General features: G+C 58.4%; 1 protein-coding gene and 1 long non-coding RNA gene across 7 annotated transcripts in view; one reads left to right on the forward strand and one right to left on the reverse strand.

The window, feature by feature from the left end:
- The window catches only part of MCF2L (MCF.2 cell line derived transforming sequence like), a 90147-nt gene that overhangs the window by 59621 nt on the left and 11644 nt on the right, over positions 1-18882 (reverse strand). The window contains exon 1 of one of the 6 annotated variants that reach the window (XM_070380707.1): positions 6889-7015. The exons of 4 other annotated variants lie outside the window; for them this stretch is intronic. In XM_070380707.1, coding sequence (XP_070236808.1) covers positions 6889-6967 — 79 coding nt within the window. In that variant the 5' untranslated portion in view covers positions 6968-7015. Of the gene's footprint in view, positions 1-6888; positions 7016-18882 lie in introns of those variants that run through there. One more of the 6 variants, XM_070380710.1, reaches the window with a different exon arrangement.
- Positions 6901-8490, forward strand: LOC138990227 (uncharacterized). The gene is made up of 2 exons (XR_011466346.1): positions 6901-7017; positions 8254-8490. It is a non-coding gene; the product is annotated as an uncharacterized lncRNA (long non-coding RNA).

Genomic DNA, 18882 nt, shown 5'->3' on the forward strand with positions numbered 1-18882 from the left:
CACAGGCATTCCCAACAGGACCGACCCCGAGGTGGAGCAGACGCCATCCATGCTTGCGTCTTCTCACTGGCTTCCCGAGAGGCCGGCCTGGCTCACGATCCGAGGAAACAGATGGTGCGTTTGATGTGGCAACTTTGGGATGCAGGCCACCCTGAGACCAGGGTGCGGGGCCTCAGGGCAGCCATGTGGAAATGGTCCCCGCGGTCCACAGGAGCAGCCCCCACAGGCTCTGGGACCCACAGTGAGCAGGACTTTGAGCCATGTCCCTCCCTGTGTGCATGCCATTGCCCCAAAGAACCCTGAATCCTGGGGGTCGGGCCAGTGAGTCAGAATGAGCACCCACCCAGATGGTTCATGACCAGACACGGGCCTCCTGCCAAGCCGCTGGGGTTAACCCGCTGTCTCCTAAATACCTGATTATGTTTTTAAACTGTTGCTAACTAAACTCTTCCCCAAAAGTCAGCTCTGTGTTGGACCTCAGTCACAACAGGCACGTTTCTGTCCTGCACGTTCACAGCCTCGAATTCCCAAGCATCTGAGATTCTGCAGGACTTTCCCGGCAGTTGGTGGGCACTTCCTCCCCAAGACCCCGTGAACCATCACAGGCACCCGGGAGCCAGGGCTTCGTGCAGGACACTGGCCACCCTTCCGTGTGAGCAGCCGGGGATGCTGAAGGCCGCCTGAGAACTGGCCTTGCACTGCTGGGCCCAGGGGTGTACATCACACAACGTGGCCTCATATTAGCAGGAAATGCCTATCAATAAGTGGGAGCAACTTAAGGCTCTTGGCAGTGAAACAGCCAAGCTGCTCACGCCAGGGGAGCAGAGGGTCACTCGGAGCCTGTCTGATGCCAAGTGAGACGCTGGGGGACTGAAGAATCAGTCCTTCCAGGGTACAGGCGGGCTGGGAGCAGTGCCATCAGAGCCTGCGGACGGTCTGCCCGTCGTCTTCTCCGGACACATGCACACAGCAGGCTCCCCGACGGGGCCGGCGAGTGCCCGTGAGGCCAGAACACAGGGGAGCAACCTGAGGCGCCCTGGCCCCCCAGCCCAGCAGGGCACGGGCAAGCACCCCCTCCCGCCTTGTCCCTACCGGGCCTTCCCTTGAGTGGGCGCCCGGCCACATGGGGCAGGAGGCCCGCTGTCCTGCTGCCCGGCACCGAGGTCTTCAGGGGCCACCCCGATGGCCCTCTTCTCTGCACACCTCAGCTCGTCCCTGGCTCCACTCTCGGCCACAGCCTGGGCCCCACCCGCTGACGGTTCCCAAGGCCGCCAGGCAACCAGCCCCTCCTAAATTGCTCTGCGTCTAGTAGGGTGACGCTTCCTGTTACTTCCAGGGACACGTCTTCCTTCTGACAAAGGAAGCTCTGGGGCTGGGCGATGGGGGTAACCTCGCTACGGCTCCAATGCTCGGAGGCTTCTGTAACCTGGAATAAAGCTGTCCATGGAGAAACAGGCCTGTAGAGTCTGGAACTGGTTACTCTTAACAATGAGCTTTTTAAATGATGCGCTTCCGTTCTTACATAAAGGTCACGGCACAACTGATGGAACAACCGTTGCGACGTCTGGAGACGATGCCCAGGTCACGTGACTGCGTGCGTGTGAGGCGCTCAGTCGTGTCCCACCTGTGCGACCCCATAGACCGCAGCCCGCCAGGCTCCTCTGTCCATGGGATTCTCCAGGCAAGAACACTGGAGCTGGTTGCCATTCCCTTCTCCAAGGCAGCTTCCAGAACCAGGGATCGAAGCTGGGTCTCTGGCATCTCCTGCGTTGGCAGGTGGATCCTTTACCACCAGTGCCGCCTGGGTCTTAAAACACTGACCACGATGACAAGGTGATCCAGCTCCTCCCTAAGCATGTTTGCAAAATTCTTTCCAAGACACAGGTTGGGACGTGGCCGAGCCAAAATTTACATAAAGGTTTTCCTTTGTTTCCTTGGGAGCAAGCATGCCGCCCATGAACCACTCGGTTCTGACACCAATCACAGTGAGTGACGGTCACGTCCGAGGACTGCGCCCACTGAAGCTTCCGGGTCCAGACAGAACCTCGCCGTCCACTCCACGAGGTGCTGGCCTGACCTTGGTTCTGCGCCCTAAGCGTCCAGGAGTGACTGAATGAAAGAATCCATAGGAACACGTGATCCTGTCAACAGTAAGGGGGGGTTTCAGACGGGAAGACAGTGAGAACTTCACTCCTCTCAGAACTGATGGAGGCGAACAGTCACATGACCGATAAAGCACGGAGCCCCACCGTCTCTGCGCGTTCAACAGCCTTCCGTATTTTGTTATTCAAATAGCAGGGCTTCCCTGATAGCTCAGTTGGTAAAGAATCCACCTGCAATGCAGGAGACCCCAGCTCGATTTCTGGGTTGGGAAGATCCGCTGGAGAAGGGACAGGCTACCCACCCCGGTGTTCTTGGGCTTCCCTGGTGGCTCAGCTGGTAAAGAATCTGCCTGCAATGCAGGAGACCTAGGTTCAATCCCTGGGTTGGGAAGATCCCTTGGAGAAGGGAAAGGCTACCCACTCCAGTATTCCAGGCTGGAGAGTTCCATGGACTGTATACTCCATGGGGTCCCAAACAGTTGGACATGACTGAGTGACTTTCACTTTTCAAATATCAAACACATGTTACCCTTAAGAAGGATTCAGGAATCAAGAGGCTAAACAATTCTGTTTTTAAAGACAAAGCACTCTCAGAAAAGTAAGGTCATATGAAGGTCCCCAGCTCACCACACCTAGTATCTTTCCCGGAAGTCATCGTTTGGTGACGTGTTGGTTCCAGTTCTCCCCTCTGGGGAAGGAGGGCCACGGCCACACAGGGCGAGGTCGAGGACGAGGGGCTGGCCCTGCTTTGGGGACTGGGCTTGCTCCCGTCATGCAGTTAATGACGGAATAAAGCAGAAGCCCGGAACGTTCGCGGACTCCATCTAGAGACACAGAAGGCACCTACTCTCTGAAGCACAGAAAGAACGGTCACTCTCTTTCCAGCTTTACACTTTCCTGGAGCCTCCTACCCACAGCTGGACTTCCTCGCACACGGGTGCGTCTGTGGGTCTGGGCCGAGCAAAGGCTCCAGGCTGCGTGCTCCCGCCCCGGGCGCGGGGCCCGGACGTGCCGCTGGGCGCCCTCCATGCGCCGGCCTCTCTGCCTGGATCACGGGTGTGGTCCTTGCTCTCTGAGCGCCTCCCCCCACTTCTCACTCCCTGGGAGAACCCCGGCCTTGAGCCCCTGGGAGGTTAGTCGAACAACAGTTAATAGCATTAATGGCAGGATTTCTTTGGAAGGAAGGATGCTAAAGCTGAAACTCCAGTACTTTGGCCACCTCATGAGAAGAGCTGACTCATTGGAAAAGACTCTGATGCTGGGAGGGATTTGGGGGCAAGAGGAGAAGGGGACGCCAGAGGATGAGATGGCTGGATGGCATCACTGACTTGATGGACGTGAGTCTGAGTGAACTCCGGGAGTTGGTGATGGACAGGGAGGCCTGGCGTGCTGCGATTCATGGGGTCGAAAAGAGTCGGACACAACTGAGCGACTGAACTGAACTGAATGGCGGCAGGGACCGTGACCCGGGCACCCGCCCGCACGAGCTTCTGTGACGTCAACCCTGGAGGCAGGAGCTCTCGTGACCCACTTCACAGATGGGGAGACTGAGCCCCCGCTCCTGTGGCGGGGAGGATGCCCACCCTCTCACCTCCCATCCTGCCTTTAAACCAATCACCTGGACGACTGTGCTTCAGCTAAGCTTTTCACAAGCTCAGGGCAACTGCGGTCTTCGTGACAGGATGGGAAGACTGTGGGATTCGGGCAGGATGGGAACATCAAACACCAGCTGGGCTGCTGAGCAGCCTGCAACTGAAAGCCTGAATACAGCTTCCGGAGGACACAGCCGAGGGGCGCCCAGGTCCTTAAAAGGAACGCGGCAGATGCGTGAATACCACGGACCCAGATGCTGCTGGACGAAGGTCCCAGGACGAAGGTCCCAAGAGGCTGGCCGAGCGGCTGGGACACAGCTGGGATTCGTTTCTTGGATTGTGGAAAGCTGGTGTAGGAGATGGGAAGACGGGCGGTGCCAGACTAGAGGGCAAGTGTCCCTGATGCACTCGAGCCTGGGGGGTAGGGCGGCCTCGTCACTCACGCCCAGTGACTTGTCCCTTCAACACTCGAAGAGCCAGGAGCTGCGAGTCCTCACTGGGGGCAGGAACACTTTAAATATGACAGAGCTTGTGTTTTAACCTGGAGAAGGAAATGGCAACCCACTCCAGGATTCCTGCCTGAGAAATCCCACGGACAGAGGAACCTACATTTCATGGGGTCATAAGAGTCAGACATGACTGAGCGACTGTCTTTTCATCCATCCATGCCTCCATCCACCCTCATCCATCCGTCTGGACACTGAAGCATGTATGTTACCACATGTAAAGTAGACGACCAGCGCAAGTTCCATGATGAAGTATGCATCCATGCATGTCGGGAGAGAGCTAGTACTGACTGCTCACCATCAGCCTTGGAGAGGGGACACCAGGGGCCCTTCTGCTCAGTGGTTCTTCAAGTCAGGTTCCTGGCCCGGCACCATGAGTATCACCCGAGACCTTAAAAATGCAGAGCTCAGGCCCCTGACTTCCTGGATCAGAGGCTCCAGGGAAGCCCGGGGTCTGGGATGACTCCCTCCAGAAGGTTCCGACGCTCTGGTCTGAACCACTCTTCTGTGTTAGGGAGAGGCTTAATGGGCTCCATCCATTAGCCTTTCTCCCTCAAACGTTTCTCACTCTGTCACCACTTACTGCTAATCTAGGGAGAAAACCACAACAACGGCAACTCTGGAAAAGCAGCCCGACTACACAGAAGGGGAGCCTCGGCCGTGGGAAGGGCACCTGGCTTCGTGATTCAAGACTGAGAGAGAGAGAGCTCAGAGAGTGTAAATTCCCAAGGTCAGCAGCCTCATAGACCACACAGGCAGCAAGCTTCATCCCCGCCCAGGTGGACTAACCCGATGACGTCCTGCGGAGGGGGGGGGGGCGGGGACAGTAAACCCAGGGCTGAGATCAGGGAGCAGAGGGCCCCCATGGCGGATGGAGAGCAAGTCCCGCCAGCCCAGGGTGGGCCACACGGTCCAGCTCCGTGCAGCCCCGGGAGGCCCCGGAGCCCAAGCCTCAGCTCCAAGCCCATCCCCACCCCACCCCTGCCCTGAATCGCGACAGCAGCATCCAGGTGACCTCTGTGACCTCCAGTCAGAGCCGGTCTGCTACACAGGGGGCTTCCTCTGCGGCAGTGCTGGGGATGCAGACCCGGGCTGCTGGGGGGCTCACGGCGGCCCCGTCAACACCGCAGGACACACGAGTCTCAGCCCCAGCCGGTGGCACCTGGGTTTGTGCCAAGGGAGGAGGCAGGTCCTCCCCCAACCAAGCGGCCAGGTGCTCACCAGACCGCGTTTACCTGGGTTTCAGAGTCTTGGCGGAGGGGAGCCATCGGAGCACCGGTGTGTCCGAGGACACACAGCAGAGAGCCAGGCGGCAGTCTGCACAGTTCAGGGGGTGCCCAGCACCACCCCGCTCCTGGAAGTCAGTCTCCTTGCCATCAGAGCGCACACGCGTCTCCCTGGCTCACCAGGAAGCCTCCGGCCCTGAGGCCCAGGGATGACATCACCCCTTGGACCAGTTCCCACTGCTCTGTAATCCCGACTCCAGCCCAGCGCAGGGGCCCGAGGATGCCTCCCTCCAGGGTGACGGGCACCCGGTCCGCGCCCCTCACCTCAGCCGCACGCCGCACGCTGCACCACGCACAGCAGGACTCGTGCGTCAGACCCAGGAGCCACCCTCCTGAGAACAAGGGGCAGACGGCAGAGGGGCTTCCTGTGCTTTGACCCATTTATCACAAGTCCAGTACTTTTAACACCAAAATCACCATTAAACACAGAACAACCCCCAGGGTCTCAGACCACCACACACGGAGTGTTCACACTGGCTTCGCCACCGCTCTGTTCTCAGATCTGCTGGGTCTCGTGCTTATGATAGAGGGGTGGGAGAGGCGTGTGTCGGGGGGGCTACCACACCTACACCAAGTGACTGATCAAACCTAACCTCTCAGGAAAGTGTTCCTTAGATGATGAGGCAACAGTCCGTGACGCAGCACAGCAACATCAGGAAAAACCCAGCAGCTCACTTTTAATGGTGCACAACCGTCTCCTCTTCGTCTCGAGGAGAGCCAGCCCTGGCTGACAGGGCTCTGCACACGCGCAGGAAAGCTCAGAAGTGACCAACCGAAGGCAGTGCCCAGCCCGGCCAGCGCACGGCCCTCCTGAATCCAAGCAAACATGGGGAAACTTCTCCTCAAAACCAATTGTGAGTCATCCTTCACTCAGTGCTGAAAACAGCATCCATCAGCCATCTCCCTCTCCACACCCAAGCCACATTCCAGCATCTGTCTCAGGCTCACATCCTATCTGGTGGAGAAAGACCTCCCTGATGGATCGGACCCTCCCTCCTCAAAACCAGCTTCGACACCCCCCCTCCAGCCCCACACCAACTCAGAAAGCCCCAGGCTCACATTCTTTTCGAGCCACAAACACGTTTGCGACTGCAGCACGCGCAGCCCAACGCAGGCTGAATGAGCAGATTTCAGATCACGGCTCCACAAACAAACCTGCGGTCGCCCAGAAAGCCCATCACCAGTCTGCCATCCTGGCCACCTCCTTCCCAGGCAGAATAAAATCGGGCTGACCGGCCAAGGAGCCTGTCAGTTGCCAGATCAGAGCCATCATTCCACTGTCCTGTTACCTCCGCTTGGAAAAAGAGATGCAGCCCGCCACCCAGAAACCAGGCGCGTCTCCCGAGACTCAGCACATGATGTCAAGCTCAAGAACGGGCTTGGGGCCGGCGGCTCCTCCTACCAGTGCGCTTGGAAACCGCATTCAATCTCTGCACCATTTCCTCCAGGGCCATCTCTTCATGTCTCAGCCAGAACCTCATTCTCCGCAGCGCAGAACGGTCCTGCAGCCCGGGCTTCCTCTGCACCAGAGGTGCTTCGGGGGAGGGGAGGCGCTGGGGAGGGGGCTGCCGCGCCGCCTGCCCGGGATTGGTCCCGAGCCCCGCCGAGGGGGCGCGTGGGGGGGCTGCTCGGCGGAAGCGGAAGCGGTGCGCGCCCCGCGTCTCTCCGCAGCTACCTGGGCACCCAGCGAGTGCACCCCCGCGCGGCGAGCAAGGCGTTCCACAAGTGCACCCCGGGTGCAGTCACCCGGGCCCCCGCGCGCACCCGCGGATCCTTCGACCGTCCCGCGCGCGCTCCCTCGCGCCGACCTGGGCCCTCGACCAGTGCACCCTGCGGCCACCTGGGAGCCCCGCGGACCGGCGCACCCCGCCGGGACCTCAGCCCGCAGCCCGGCCCACCCCTCCAGCCCCGGGTCTCTGCGCCCTTCCCGGAGCGGAGCGGGGAGCCGCCGAGGCGCGAGTACGGAGCCTGCCCACCGTTACCTCCGGCGGCCCCCGGGCAGGTGCAGAGGCCGCAGCAGCCGGGCGCGCCCTCCCCGCGCCGTCGCATGCCGCCCGCGCCGCCCCCCGCGAGCGGGTCGGTGGGTTCGCGGTGGTCCGGTGGCCGGCGCCTGCCCAAGGACGCGAGGCGTAGGAGGGAAGCGCGCGCCCAGGCTCCAGCCCCGCGATCTCGCCATGCTTGGCACGAAGCCACCCAGGGCATTCTACACCCCGGCGCCCTGCAGAAGCCAGTCATGCGTGTCCCCGGGCCCAGCGCCATTTCCCAGGGAGGCGCGAACCCTGTATGCGCCCGGACCCTGACGGGTGTCTTCCCACGGAGGGGCTGACCTTACAGATGGAGTGTTTGAGGAGCAGGTGCCTGGTTCTTTAAGTGGTTTGGGAAATTCAAGTGGGCAGCTCATGTCAACACAGGGTGTGCCCACATCCCAGTTGGGGGTGGTTTGGGGAGGAAGGTGGCAAGCCCCCAAGGGCTTGTTGACCCCCGATGTCCAGCTGCACTATCAGCCCCCCTCTGTGCTTCGCTGGCTGACCACTGTTCCCTTCATCTAAGGTTCCCGCTCGGTCTCTCTCAGCTTCCTTCCTCTTTGTGTCCTGGAGCACCTTGCTCTGGGGCATTTCAGGGACCAAGCAGCCAACACCTCGGCTTCACGGCTGAGTCTGCTGGCCTCCGTGCCGGGGTGTTTGCTCCAATGGTCTGGATGTCATTTTGAGGGTATTCTGTAGCCGAGGTGAATGTGGAGACCAGCCGGTCACCCTCTCTGTTGCAGGTGGGCCTCATTCAATCAGTTGAAGAGGAAAAGACTGATGTCCTCGAGGCAGAGGGAATTCTGCCTCCAGAAGGGCCAGATTCAGCTCTTCCCGGTTCCCACCCTGTGGCTGCGCTGGACACCTCAGACTTACGGCCTCCACGATCCCCTGACCGTCTCTCCCTCCCTCCTTCCCCCTCTCACTGAGTCTGTATCAAACTTTTACTCTTTCTTTATATTATAGCACACTTGGGGCTATCTTGCTACAAAAGTCATTTACTATTGACTGAAGTGCAGCAGTCGTAACAATCCCATCAGACACTATGTAGCACTTCTGTGTTCCAGGGACCCTCCTAAGTAGCTCCTTCCTGGTGTGAACTGATTTAATCTTCAGAAGGATCTAGGAGGCAGGCGCTGTTTCTACCCTGTTTAATAGAACACTGCACAGAGAGATCCAGTAACTGCCCCAGGGCACACAGAGGTGCTGGAGGCAGGGTTCAAACTCACAGGCGCACAAACAGAAATCTAAAAAGCAGGCTTTGCTTCAGGGAAGCACTGCCACGGACCAGTTGGCATGTCATCCCCCAAGTCTCTTACAGTTCAATAGAGGACAGTGAGGGAACGGCCCAGACACGACCCCGCAGAGAGAGGCTTCCCCTGAGTGTCCCAAGGGTGCGGCTCATCTGCACCACTGCCGGGCCTCCCAGAGAGCAGAGGCGGCGTGGCGCCCAGGTGGCGAGGCAGAATGCAAGATGATCCCTGGCTACCAAACACATCCTCTTAGCAACCGTCCCGGAAAGTCAGCCTGAAAGGGAGGCGAGAAACAGGAGAGCTGAAGGGTGCATGTTGGGTCCGAGGTGGGGGCTCTGGGGCAGGCGGAGTCACCCGCCAGGCCGGGGTGCAGCTGCGTCCTGCACTAGAGGCTCCCGCGTGGGGCCAGGGCAGCAGGGGAAAGCAGACACTCTGAAGGAACTCGCGGCCATGGACAGGCAGCTTCACCTGTGACCGCAGCTGTGAGCCCGGGCATGGAGCCAGCGTCCGTCTGAGGAGGGCATCCCGGGGATCTCAGGACACACCCGCCTCTCCTGGGCATCTCCCCCCGGGTCCTGCTGAGCAGGCCGTGGTTGGGGGGGGGTCCCTGCCCCCCAGGGGCCCCCAGGATAAACCCCTGGCAGCTGCCTTTCCTCTACCTCAGGCCCAAAGATGCAGACAGAACGTTCAGAAGACGAAAGGCAGAATTCACCTGGCCGCAGGGATAGAGGGCAGCTGTGGGGCGGCCAGGACAGAGCGTGAGGACCGCTGGGTGGTGCTCAACGCTGCGGACGTCAGGGACCAGACCAGGGGAGGCGCCACCTCACAGCTGCCAGAACAACCTCAGCAGACAAGTGCTGTGGGAGGCAGAAAAAGGAGCCCCCGTGCACTGTTGCTGGGAGTGTAAATCCACGCAGCCACTATGGAAATACCGAGGCGATGCCTCAGAAGACTGAGGACTGCCCTATGATCCGGGAATTCCACTTCTGGGCATTTTCCGAAAAAAAAAAAAGGCAAGAACATTAATTCAGAAAAATAAAAGTACCCTATGTTACCCGCGGCACTGTTTACAATAGCCAAGGTACGGGAGAAACCTACGTGTCCGGCGATGGATGAATGGACAGATAGGGTGTGCTGCACACACACAGTGGGAGAGTGCTCAGCCGTAACAAAGAGTGGAGTGCGGACGGTAGTCCCGTGCAGGGACCCTGGGGGGTGGCGCTTAAGTGCCGGGCTCCAGCGCGCAGCATGGGGGCAACATGCAGCAACACAGCCCCGTGAGGTTCAACTTCGTTACGAGGTGGGTGGTAAAGTTCTCCCCACAGAAAGGAAACGGTGACTTGCTCACCGCGGTGCCCACGGACACACAGGTGTCACGTTGTCACCTAAACTCACAGGATGCGGAAGCCAGTTAATTCCACCTTGTACCTCTGGGGGGGGCGTGCTTATGAGAGAGGCCAGAAGGGCTTCCACGCAAAAGGGGTGGGGGCTCCCCGGCCGAGCCGCGGTGCAGAGGCTCCAGGGGAGGCAGCCACCGTCGAATCGGCTTCAAGTGGGGTCCACGGGTCCCCACGAGTCAGCCCAGCAGGTCACCCACAGGAACGCATGTGTGTCCCGTCCCTGCCCGCGCCCTGCCCCAGGGAGATGCCGGAGAAGAGCACCCCGTCCACCCCGAGACGGCGGGGGGCAGGTGCAAGGGGGTGGAGACGGACGTTTCAGATCAGGAGAGAGCCCTGGAGACGGGACTGAGGCTCATCTAACGGCAAACGCAGGCAAGTGCTGGACTCAGCAGAATGTCCCCAGGAGGACCCCCTCTGCAGGGACCGAAGGCACTGGCCCCCGTCCTCAGGCCCGCGGGATCCCGGCCCAGTTTGGCCTGCAGACCGCGCCTTGTCTCACAAGGCCCAGGTCAGGCGTCACCTCCGCGGGCCAGGGGCCTATGTCTCCAGCTTTGCTTTTTGGGGCCGAGACAGGCCCTACATTCCTGAGGGCGGCAAGGGACCCAGCGGGTGTGGGTTCTAACAGGGAATGCAAAACTCAGGGTGCTTCCCCACTGGTAATCATCCCCTCTGCAATTTACAGGGTCTTCTAAGGGCAGTTTCACAAGAGCCTCTGGTCCGAGCAATGCTCCTGGGCTGGGAGTGGGCAGGTGGGGACGCCCCCCCAGGAAGGGGTACACCCCGACTCAGCCCTGCTCTGCGGGGCTGCAGGCGCCCCATGCAGGACAGGATCTGGGGGACCCCCAGCGCATCCCCCTCCTGCTCACAGGGACCCGGAGCATCAGCCTCCTCGGGTTCTGCATTTATTCTAAGGGTGTCAGCAGACTGTCGTCCAGCCCAGCTGCCTCCCTGCGGGCTCCTTCACTGGGTCCCCAGGGCATCAGGCCCGCACGTCTCCTGGGGCCCAACCAGCCTCCAGGTCAGAGAGGCTCTGCCCATTCAGGTGCAAAGCGGTCAGTATGTCTCCCACGTGCCCCAGGCAGCTTGGAGGCTACAGGATGCAGGGCCCAGGGCTCGGAGACCACAGAGACTTAGCTCCCGCTGTCCTGGAGGCCAGACGTCCAGGACCAAGGGGCCGGCATGGCAGGGTCTGGAGAGGAGCCCCCAGGACCTCTCGCTGCAGCCTCACAGGGGAGGCGGGGTCAGGGACGCTCTGGGGCCCTTCTCCAGGGCACTGATCCCATTCTCGGGGCTCCATCCTCATGACCCCAGAGGCCCCACCTCCTAAACACCACCACCATGATTTCAACCTATGAACTTTGGGGGACACAAGCAGTCTGACCCAGCACACTCCCCTTGGCCCCGGAGTCCTTGTCCTCCTCACGTGCGCCCTCCCCTGCAGCCCCCCGGCCCCTGCGGGCCTGAGTAGTAAACCTCACACAGTGGGTCTCGCAGCCTTTGTCACAGGCTGCCTGCTTGCATCACTCAGCCTAACATCCTCCAAGTCCGTCCACGCTGTGACAAAAGACAGGATCTCCTATTTTTAAGGGTGGGTGTCTTAGGCAGGCATTGCCCGGGGACGTGGGGACGTGTGTGTCCCAGGTATCCCCTCTGCAAGGCAGGAGTGGCCTTGGCCACCTTCCTGCCCCAGACGTAGGGGCTGGAGCAGAGGGTGGGAGACCCAGGGCCAAAGGCCAGAAGGAGCCGGGGGCGGGGGGAGCAGGGGGGGCATCTCCTTCTGTCCCTGAGCTGTGTCGATGAGCCCTGTCTGAGGTCGAGGTGGTGAACTCTGAGCCCCCCACCAGTGCTCTGGGCCCTGACAACCTCACCAGGTGATAAGACAAACGTGGGAAAAGCTCCAGGGTGGAAGCAGCTCATGATTTCCCATCCACCGAGCAAGGCCAGGCGGGCGGCCGAAGGAGACTCAAACGGCCCGGTCGGGAGGGCGTTGGGCACGGCACAGTCCCCCGGGTGGGCGGGCAGCCCCCTCCCCAGCCCTGCCACGCCTGCTCCCCGTCCAGGGCGCAGCCCCACTTCCGCCCCTTCTCTGCCACTGAACCTTGTGTCTCTGCAGAGGTGAGTCCTTGAGACGAGCTCACAGCCCCCGTCTTAGGCTCCCACGGCCCCCCGGACCATCTGCGGCTCCATGCGTGTCTGCTGGTGTCCACCTTCACCTGCTGGACCCGGAGGAGACGGACACCAAGGCCAGACCCCCTGAGAACGGGTGTCTGGTGGCCAGCCCTTCACCACAGAGGTCACGGCTGGAAGCGTCCCTTCCACCAAGACCACGTGGAGGAAGTACAGACGCCGAGACAGGGCCCTGGCCAGGCGGCGCAACCCCCGCCCTCTAGCAGGGAGCAGGGCCCCAAGAGGGGTCACCCTAGCACCCACCCGCACACCCAGGGCACCAACTGCCCAAACGGGGGCACCTGCTCCCCAGGCGGCCACGGCAGCCGCCTGCCTCCTGAGCTGCCTGCACCCTGCGGTGGAGCTGAGATCCGCGAGAGGAAGCCGCTCACAATAGGGTCACGGGGGCAGTGATAAGGCAGGCTTCTGGGCCGGGCTGACGCACTCGGTGCTGTTTATACCCCTGCCCCAGGGACTCTGGACCAAAACAGTAAACCCGGGAGAACAAGCCAACCTGTGATCAGGAAGCTGCTTTATTACTCTGTTTAGAAGATTAGTAGCAACAGCTTTAACTCTGTATCACACACGTTCAGATTCTCCCCACCCAGCAAGCCACAGAATACCGAAGCCCAGGCCAGGAGGTGCAGGCCCTGAGGCTCTGCAGGGGCTCGGGGGCCACGATGGGGCCTCGGTGCTCCCCCAGATGTGACCACATGGTCAGCAGAAAGGATGCAGGATGCAGGGAGCGGGCTACTCGCTGAGGCTACAGGGAACAACCGGGAGGCTGGCTGAGTGCACACAGCGACACCGAGGTGCCCGCGGGGCAGTGGGAGAGGGGAGGGGCAGTGGGGGAGGAGAGGGGGAGTGGGGGAGGGGAAGGGCAGTGGGGGAGGAGAGGGGGAGTGGGGGAGGGGAGGGGCAGTGGGGGAGGGTGGGGACAGTGGGGGAGGGTGGGGACGGTGGGGGAGGGGGACGGTGGGGGAGGGGAGGGACAGTGCGGGAGGGTGGGGACAGTGGGGGAGGGGAGGGGATTGTGGGAGGGGGGACAGTGGGGGAGGGGGGACAGTGGGGAAGGGTGGGGACAGTGGGGGAGGGGGGACAGTGGGGGAGGGTGGGGACAGTGGGGGAGGGGAGGGGATTGTGGGAGGGGGAGTGGGGGAGGGGAGGGGCAGTGGGCACTGTAGCTCTCGCACAGCCCATGGGGTCCCGCACAGCAGGAAGCAATTACCTTGGAACTGTGCTGGTGATTTGCCAACGCTGAATATTTAAACACAGCTGATTTAATTTCAGAAATGTCAGTTTTTCAAGGCTTAACTTAGAGGCAGTATTTTCCAAGGTTCAACAAACAGCAAGGTCACTGAAATTGAGTTAATCTACCTTGACATCTATTTACACGTGTGGATCTGAACCTATAACTCCATAACAAATATTTAATTGAAGCCAGTCAATGTCACAGCCATCTAAAAGGAAAGCTCTTCCCCCCAACCCCCCTTCCCACCTCAAGTAAGATTCTGCGTCGGGCACGGCGCTCGTGGACATGCGGACTTGCCGGCGGTGAGGGGCTGGGCTGTGGGTTATCACCCTCCTTTTTGGAAGCCGACTGCAGATTCACGTGCAGCCGTAAGACACACCCGAAGAGACCATTCCCCCAGTGGTTACAACCTGTGGAGCTGCAGCACAGCGTCACCCAGGGCTCCCATCCCACACCACCCGCCTCCCACCCCGTCCTGAGCCCTGGCGACCACTGCTGCCCTCCATTTCCACAGCGTCAAGAACGTTCCCAAGTGGATTCAGCTCGTAACCCAGTGGGACGAGCTCGTTTCACTCAGCCCGGCTCTCCGGAGCTTCATCGGGTGGCCTGGTGCCCCTGTCTTGCCCCTGTTCTCGCTGAGTGCCTGGCGCTCCACGGCGTGGAGGGACACAGCTTTTTCCAGCTGTTCACCCGCTGAAGGGCATTAGTTTGGGGCTACTATGAACAGAGCTAATACAAACTCGCGTGTGCATGAGCCCGTGTGAACGCTTTCCTTCCTCTGGGATGAATGCCCAGGAGTGCCACTTGCTGGACTGGGTGACAGCTGTGTGTGGTGGTGTCTTCCTGGCGGGCAGTTTCCAGATGGCTGTGCCCCTGAACATTCATCGCCACCAGCACAGAGACCGACTCCTGCACCCCAGCTTCCAGAGCCATCACTGCTCTTCACGGCAGCCCGTGCGACGGCGTGCGGGGGCGCCTCACAGAGGCTGTGCTTCCCCGACCCCCTTTCATCTGCCATCAGCACCTCTTCACTTCTGCTTTCCACTTTCTGCCAGGGTTGTTTGCTTTTCTACTGGTGTGCTTTGAGGCTTTGTGGTCGCGAATATTTTCTCCTGTCTGTAGCTCATCTTAGCAGGGCCTTTGGAGAGCATACATGTTTCATTTTGATAAAGTCTAATTTACCATTTCTCCTTTTATCCCATTTTTGGCATCAAGTCTGTGTACTCTTTGTCTATTCCCAGGTCCTGAATATCATCTACCCTGTTGTTTCTGAACTTCTACAGTTTCAGTCCGCGGCCCACGTTGACTCGATCTTTGTATGACATGTGAAACCGAAAGGCACGGTCTTTTGTTTGTTTGGTTTTCCCTCTGATGTCTGACCACTCCAGGCCACTTGCTAAAAGGCTGTCTTTCCTCCACTGAGCAGGCTGTCCACCCTCGTTAGGAATCAGTGGGCTTGCTGTCTAATTCTCTCTTCTCCACTGTCTTCTGTCCTTCAACCGACTCCTCCCGTCCTGATGACTGTGGCAGAAGAAGCCTTGGTATCACAATAACTTCTCCTACTTTCTTCTTATTCAAAATGTTTTAGGTATTCTAGCTCTGCTGACTGCCCACACAAACTTTACGAGAGTCTTGTCTATATCTATAAATTTTTTTTTGTTGAGATTTTGATAAGAATTCTGCCCATTGGTTTGGAGAGAACTGACATCTTTACTATATTAAGGTGTCCGATCCTCAAACAAAATGCGTCTCTCCGTTTATTTAAATCTTTGAGTTCCCTCGTCAGCATTTTCTAGTTTTCAAGCTCTGTTCATGGTTTTTGGAGCTGCACCCAAGCATTTCATTTTGGGAGCATGTGAATGGCATTGTATTTTTAACTTTGCTGTCCGTGTTCACTGCCGTCCAGAGAAATACAATAGATTTTCCAGTGTTCATCATGCATCCTGCAGCCTTGCTAACCTCACTATTAGCTCTAGGAGTGTTTCTGTAGAGTCCTCGGGATTGTATAGTTAGATAATCGCGTCGTCTGTCAATACGGACTGTTTAATTTTTCCTTGCCAATCTCCTTGCCTTTTATCTCCTCTTCCTGACTCGCCGCACCAGCTGAACGTCCAACCCGCTGCTGAGCACACGGCTCCCGACCGCGTGGGGAAGAGCACGACTCTGACCACGCCGACGCGGCAGCCGCAGGAGTTCTCGTGAACGTTTACTGACAACTTAAGGAGGCTCTTCTGTATTCCTGTTTTTCTAAAAGGGTACTGAATGTTGTCAAATACTTTTTCTACATCGATTGAAATGACATGTGATTTTTTTCAGTTCATTAAAGGGTGGATTACATTGGTTAATTTTCAAATATTGATTCAGCCTTGCATTCCTGGATTAAACCCAACTTGGCCATGGTGAATAACCCTTCCTATTCGTCGGTTAGCTCTGTTTGCTAATATTTCGTTATGGATTCTTGTACATTCATGAGGGATGTTGGTCCACAGTTTTCTCTTGTTTTTGTCTAGTTTGGGCGTCAATAAAACACTTGTCTCATAAGATGACCAGGAAGAGAGTGTGAAGAGCTGGCGTTCTTTAATGCCTGGTAGAGTTCCTGAGTGAAACCATCTTGATATTCTTTTTTGAGAGTTTTAAAATTATGAATTCAATGGATGTAATAGCTTCAGACTATTCAAATTACCCTGTTTCCTATAGAATGAGTTGTGGTAGTCTGTGCTTTTTAAGACATTTTTCTTTGTCTCTAGTTTTCAGACATCTGACTATATGTCTTGGTGTGGTTTGGGGGAAGTTTATTCTAACTGGGGTTCTATCACCTTCTTAAATGTTTGGGTCTGCGCCTTCGGCAGTCTCCTGCCTTTATTTGAGTATTTTCAGCCTGCCCCCTTCTCTCCTGCAACTCCAAGGACGAGAAGGTCAGGTCACAGACAGCCGCTCGGGTCCCCAGGCTCTGGGCTGCCCCTTCAGCCTCCTTCCTCCGTGGTGTTCAGGGGGTGGTTTCTGTCATTTTATCTTCAGATTCACAGATTCTCCCTGCTGTCCTCTCCCTTCCATTGTCGAGTCCATCGACTGGGATTTTTCCTTTCATTGCTGTATTTTCATTTCTGAAATTTCCATTTTCTTCCATCTTCTATTTCTTTGCTGAGATTTCTCAGTTTTCCCTTTTCCAGCGAAGCATCCTGTGCCAGTGGCTTCGACCTGTCTGTCGGATAGTCCTGCCGCCTCTCGCATCTATGTTGACATCTCTTGCCTTTTCTCTTTCAGTTTGAGATTTTCCTGCTTCCTGACATGACAATCGGTTATTGAAGGAAATGTGGGCCTTTGGTGTACGTTATGAAATTCCTGAGTTTTAAAAAAAATCTGTTGTCGTGGCTGACTTCCTCTGGGTGCTCCAACAGGGCGGGGGAGGGCAGCCTCTTGTCACTGCTGTGGGTGGGGGGTCCTTGTCCCTGCTGAGGCGGCCGTCCGGGCTCCCCACTGGGCCTCCTCTGGTACCTCCCTGCTGGGGGCTTGGGGCTCTGCTCCCCACGTTCCACTGCCCCAGTGGGGGACGTGGCCTTGTCCCAGGGTGGCGGTGAAGTCCTGGGCCCACTAGGCCTCCTCTGAGTCCCAGGACGGGGCCGCGTCCAGGCTCCCACGAGGTTTCCCCACGAGGTCTGCACCCACCTCGTGTCGGCCTTGGGACTGGACCCACCACTCATGGGTGCAGGGGGCCTTGTGCAGCCCACCACGGCGCAGGCGGGAGGCTGGGGTCCTCCACTCCCAGGGCCTGGCGGGCAGAGGGCGGTGTCCCCACGGGGTCTGGCGGGGCAGAGCAGGGCTGTCCAGAGGCTCAGCCCTTACTCCCCAGGTCCTCGGGGGGAGACGGCAGGTCTGGTGGGGAGTTTCCAGCTGCAGGCCCCCCAGTGCCAGCCTGGACCACTGTGTCCTTCCCAGGCTGGTCTCCTCCGTCTCAGAGCCTCTCACCTCTCTCACGGGTACGATTCAGGGGTCTGTCCTTAGGGTGGGACCAGGGAGAGGTCCGCCTGGCCTGTCTCCCCGTAGTGGTCTTTCGTGGGTTAAGTTTTAAAGTGACCTCAGAGCACAGGCATCTCTTCTGACCCAACAGCCCTGAACACACACCTCCTCCGGCCCTGGGTGAGTTCATTCAGAAAAACTCCAGACAGCAAAGGGGGCTGCCTCTCAGTTCCCACATAAGAGGGGCCCTGCTCTGAGGGGGGCTGACCTTGACCAGGGCCCTGACCTCGCTGACCTTAAGGAAGCCTCCGGCCCACGTCACAGCAAAGTCCCAGGAGCTGGGACAGACACGGCTCTCTTCCTCTGAGCGGCTGGAATAAAGCTGTGACCTGCCTCTCTCGTCTGTTTCCGGGCCTTTTTCACAATGTTCCATTTGTTTCAGCAGAACACATGCACTCGCACAGATCTAGAGTCTACCGATTCGTCTGCTGGCAGGGTATCTGGCTGGTAATCAGGCTTCTGCGGGTCACAGCTGTGTCTATTTTACTTACTTTGAGAGTAAAGCTCCTGTCATTTTCATTGGAAGAAGAAGAAAAATGATTTTAGGGACATCTGTTGGAGGACGTTGGCTGGCTTTCATTAGAGACAGTTCACTGGGGAGCAAAATGTGCCTGCTTCCTTCTTGACACTTCAGATGAAAAAGTGATGAAATTGTGGCATCAGTCATGAGAACCTCAGGAATCTCAACAAACACAGATGGCACGGTATTAACATTTCGAGGAGAAGCCCCCTCAGACCATGATGCCAGGACCAGAGAAGGTAGCCCCCAGGTGAGCTCAGGTACTCTGCAGGGAACAACTGCAGGTGCCCACCTGGCTGGACCCACCTGGAGCCGCCGGAGGGGTCCTGGGTTTGAAGAATTAAAAACATGGCAGATAGCCGTGTCAGTGAGCACGGTCCTGCCAACGCACACGCCTGGGCCTCGTCTTTGTAAGTCTAAGAAGAAGGTTGGCACCAACCCAGTTACATCTTTTAGCCACCGCATGTACTGTGTGGATAAACCTGCCAGACGTTTTCCATTACAGCCCGCGTGCAGGATGAGCCAGCATCACGCCTGCCAACGACCTGCCCACGCAGCTGTCTCCGTGGGCTCCTGCTCACACAGCGCGGCCCCAGCCGAGACGACAGTGCAGGATGCGAGGCTGCGGTTCCCGCCTGCAGATGCATCGCCACAGCTTCTAACACACCTCGAAAGAAGAGACCCTAAAAACAGAGGGCAGAATCACTGCCTCCCACGAGAAGCACTTAGAAGGAAGACTTCAACCTTCAGAGCAGTGTGAGGTT

The sequence above is a fragment of the Bos mutus genome, chromosome 12 (assembly GCF_027580195.1).
Source record: "Bos mutus isolate GX-2022 chromosome 12, NWIPB_WYAK_1.1, whole genome shotgun sequence".
NCBI lineage: Eukaryota > Metazoa > Chordata > Mammalia > Artiodactyla > Bovidae > Bos > Bos mutus.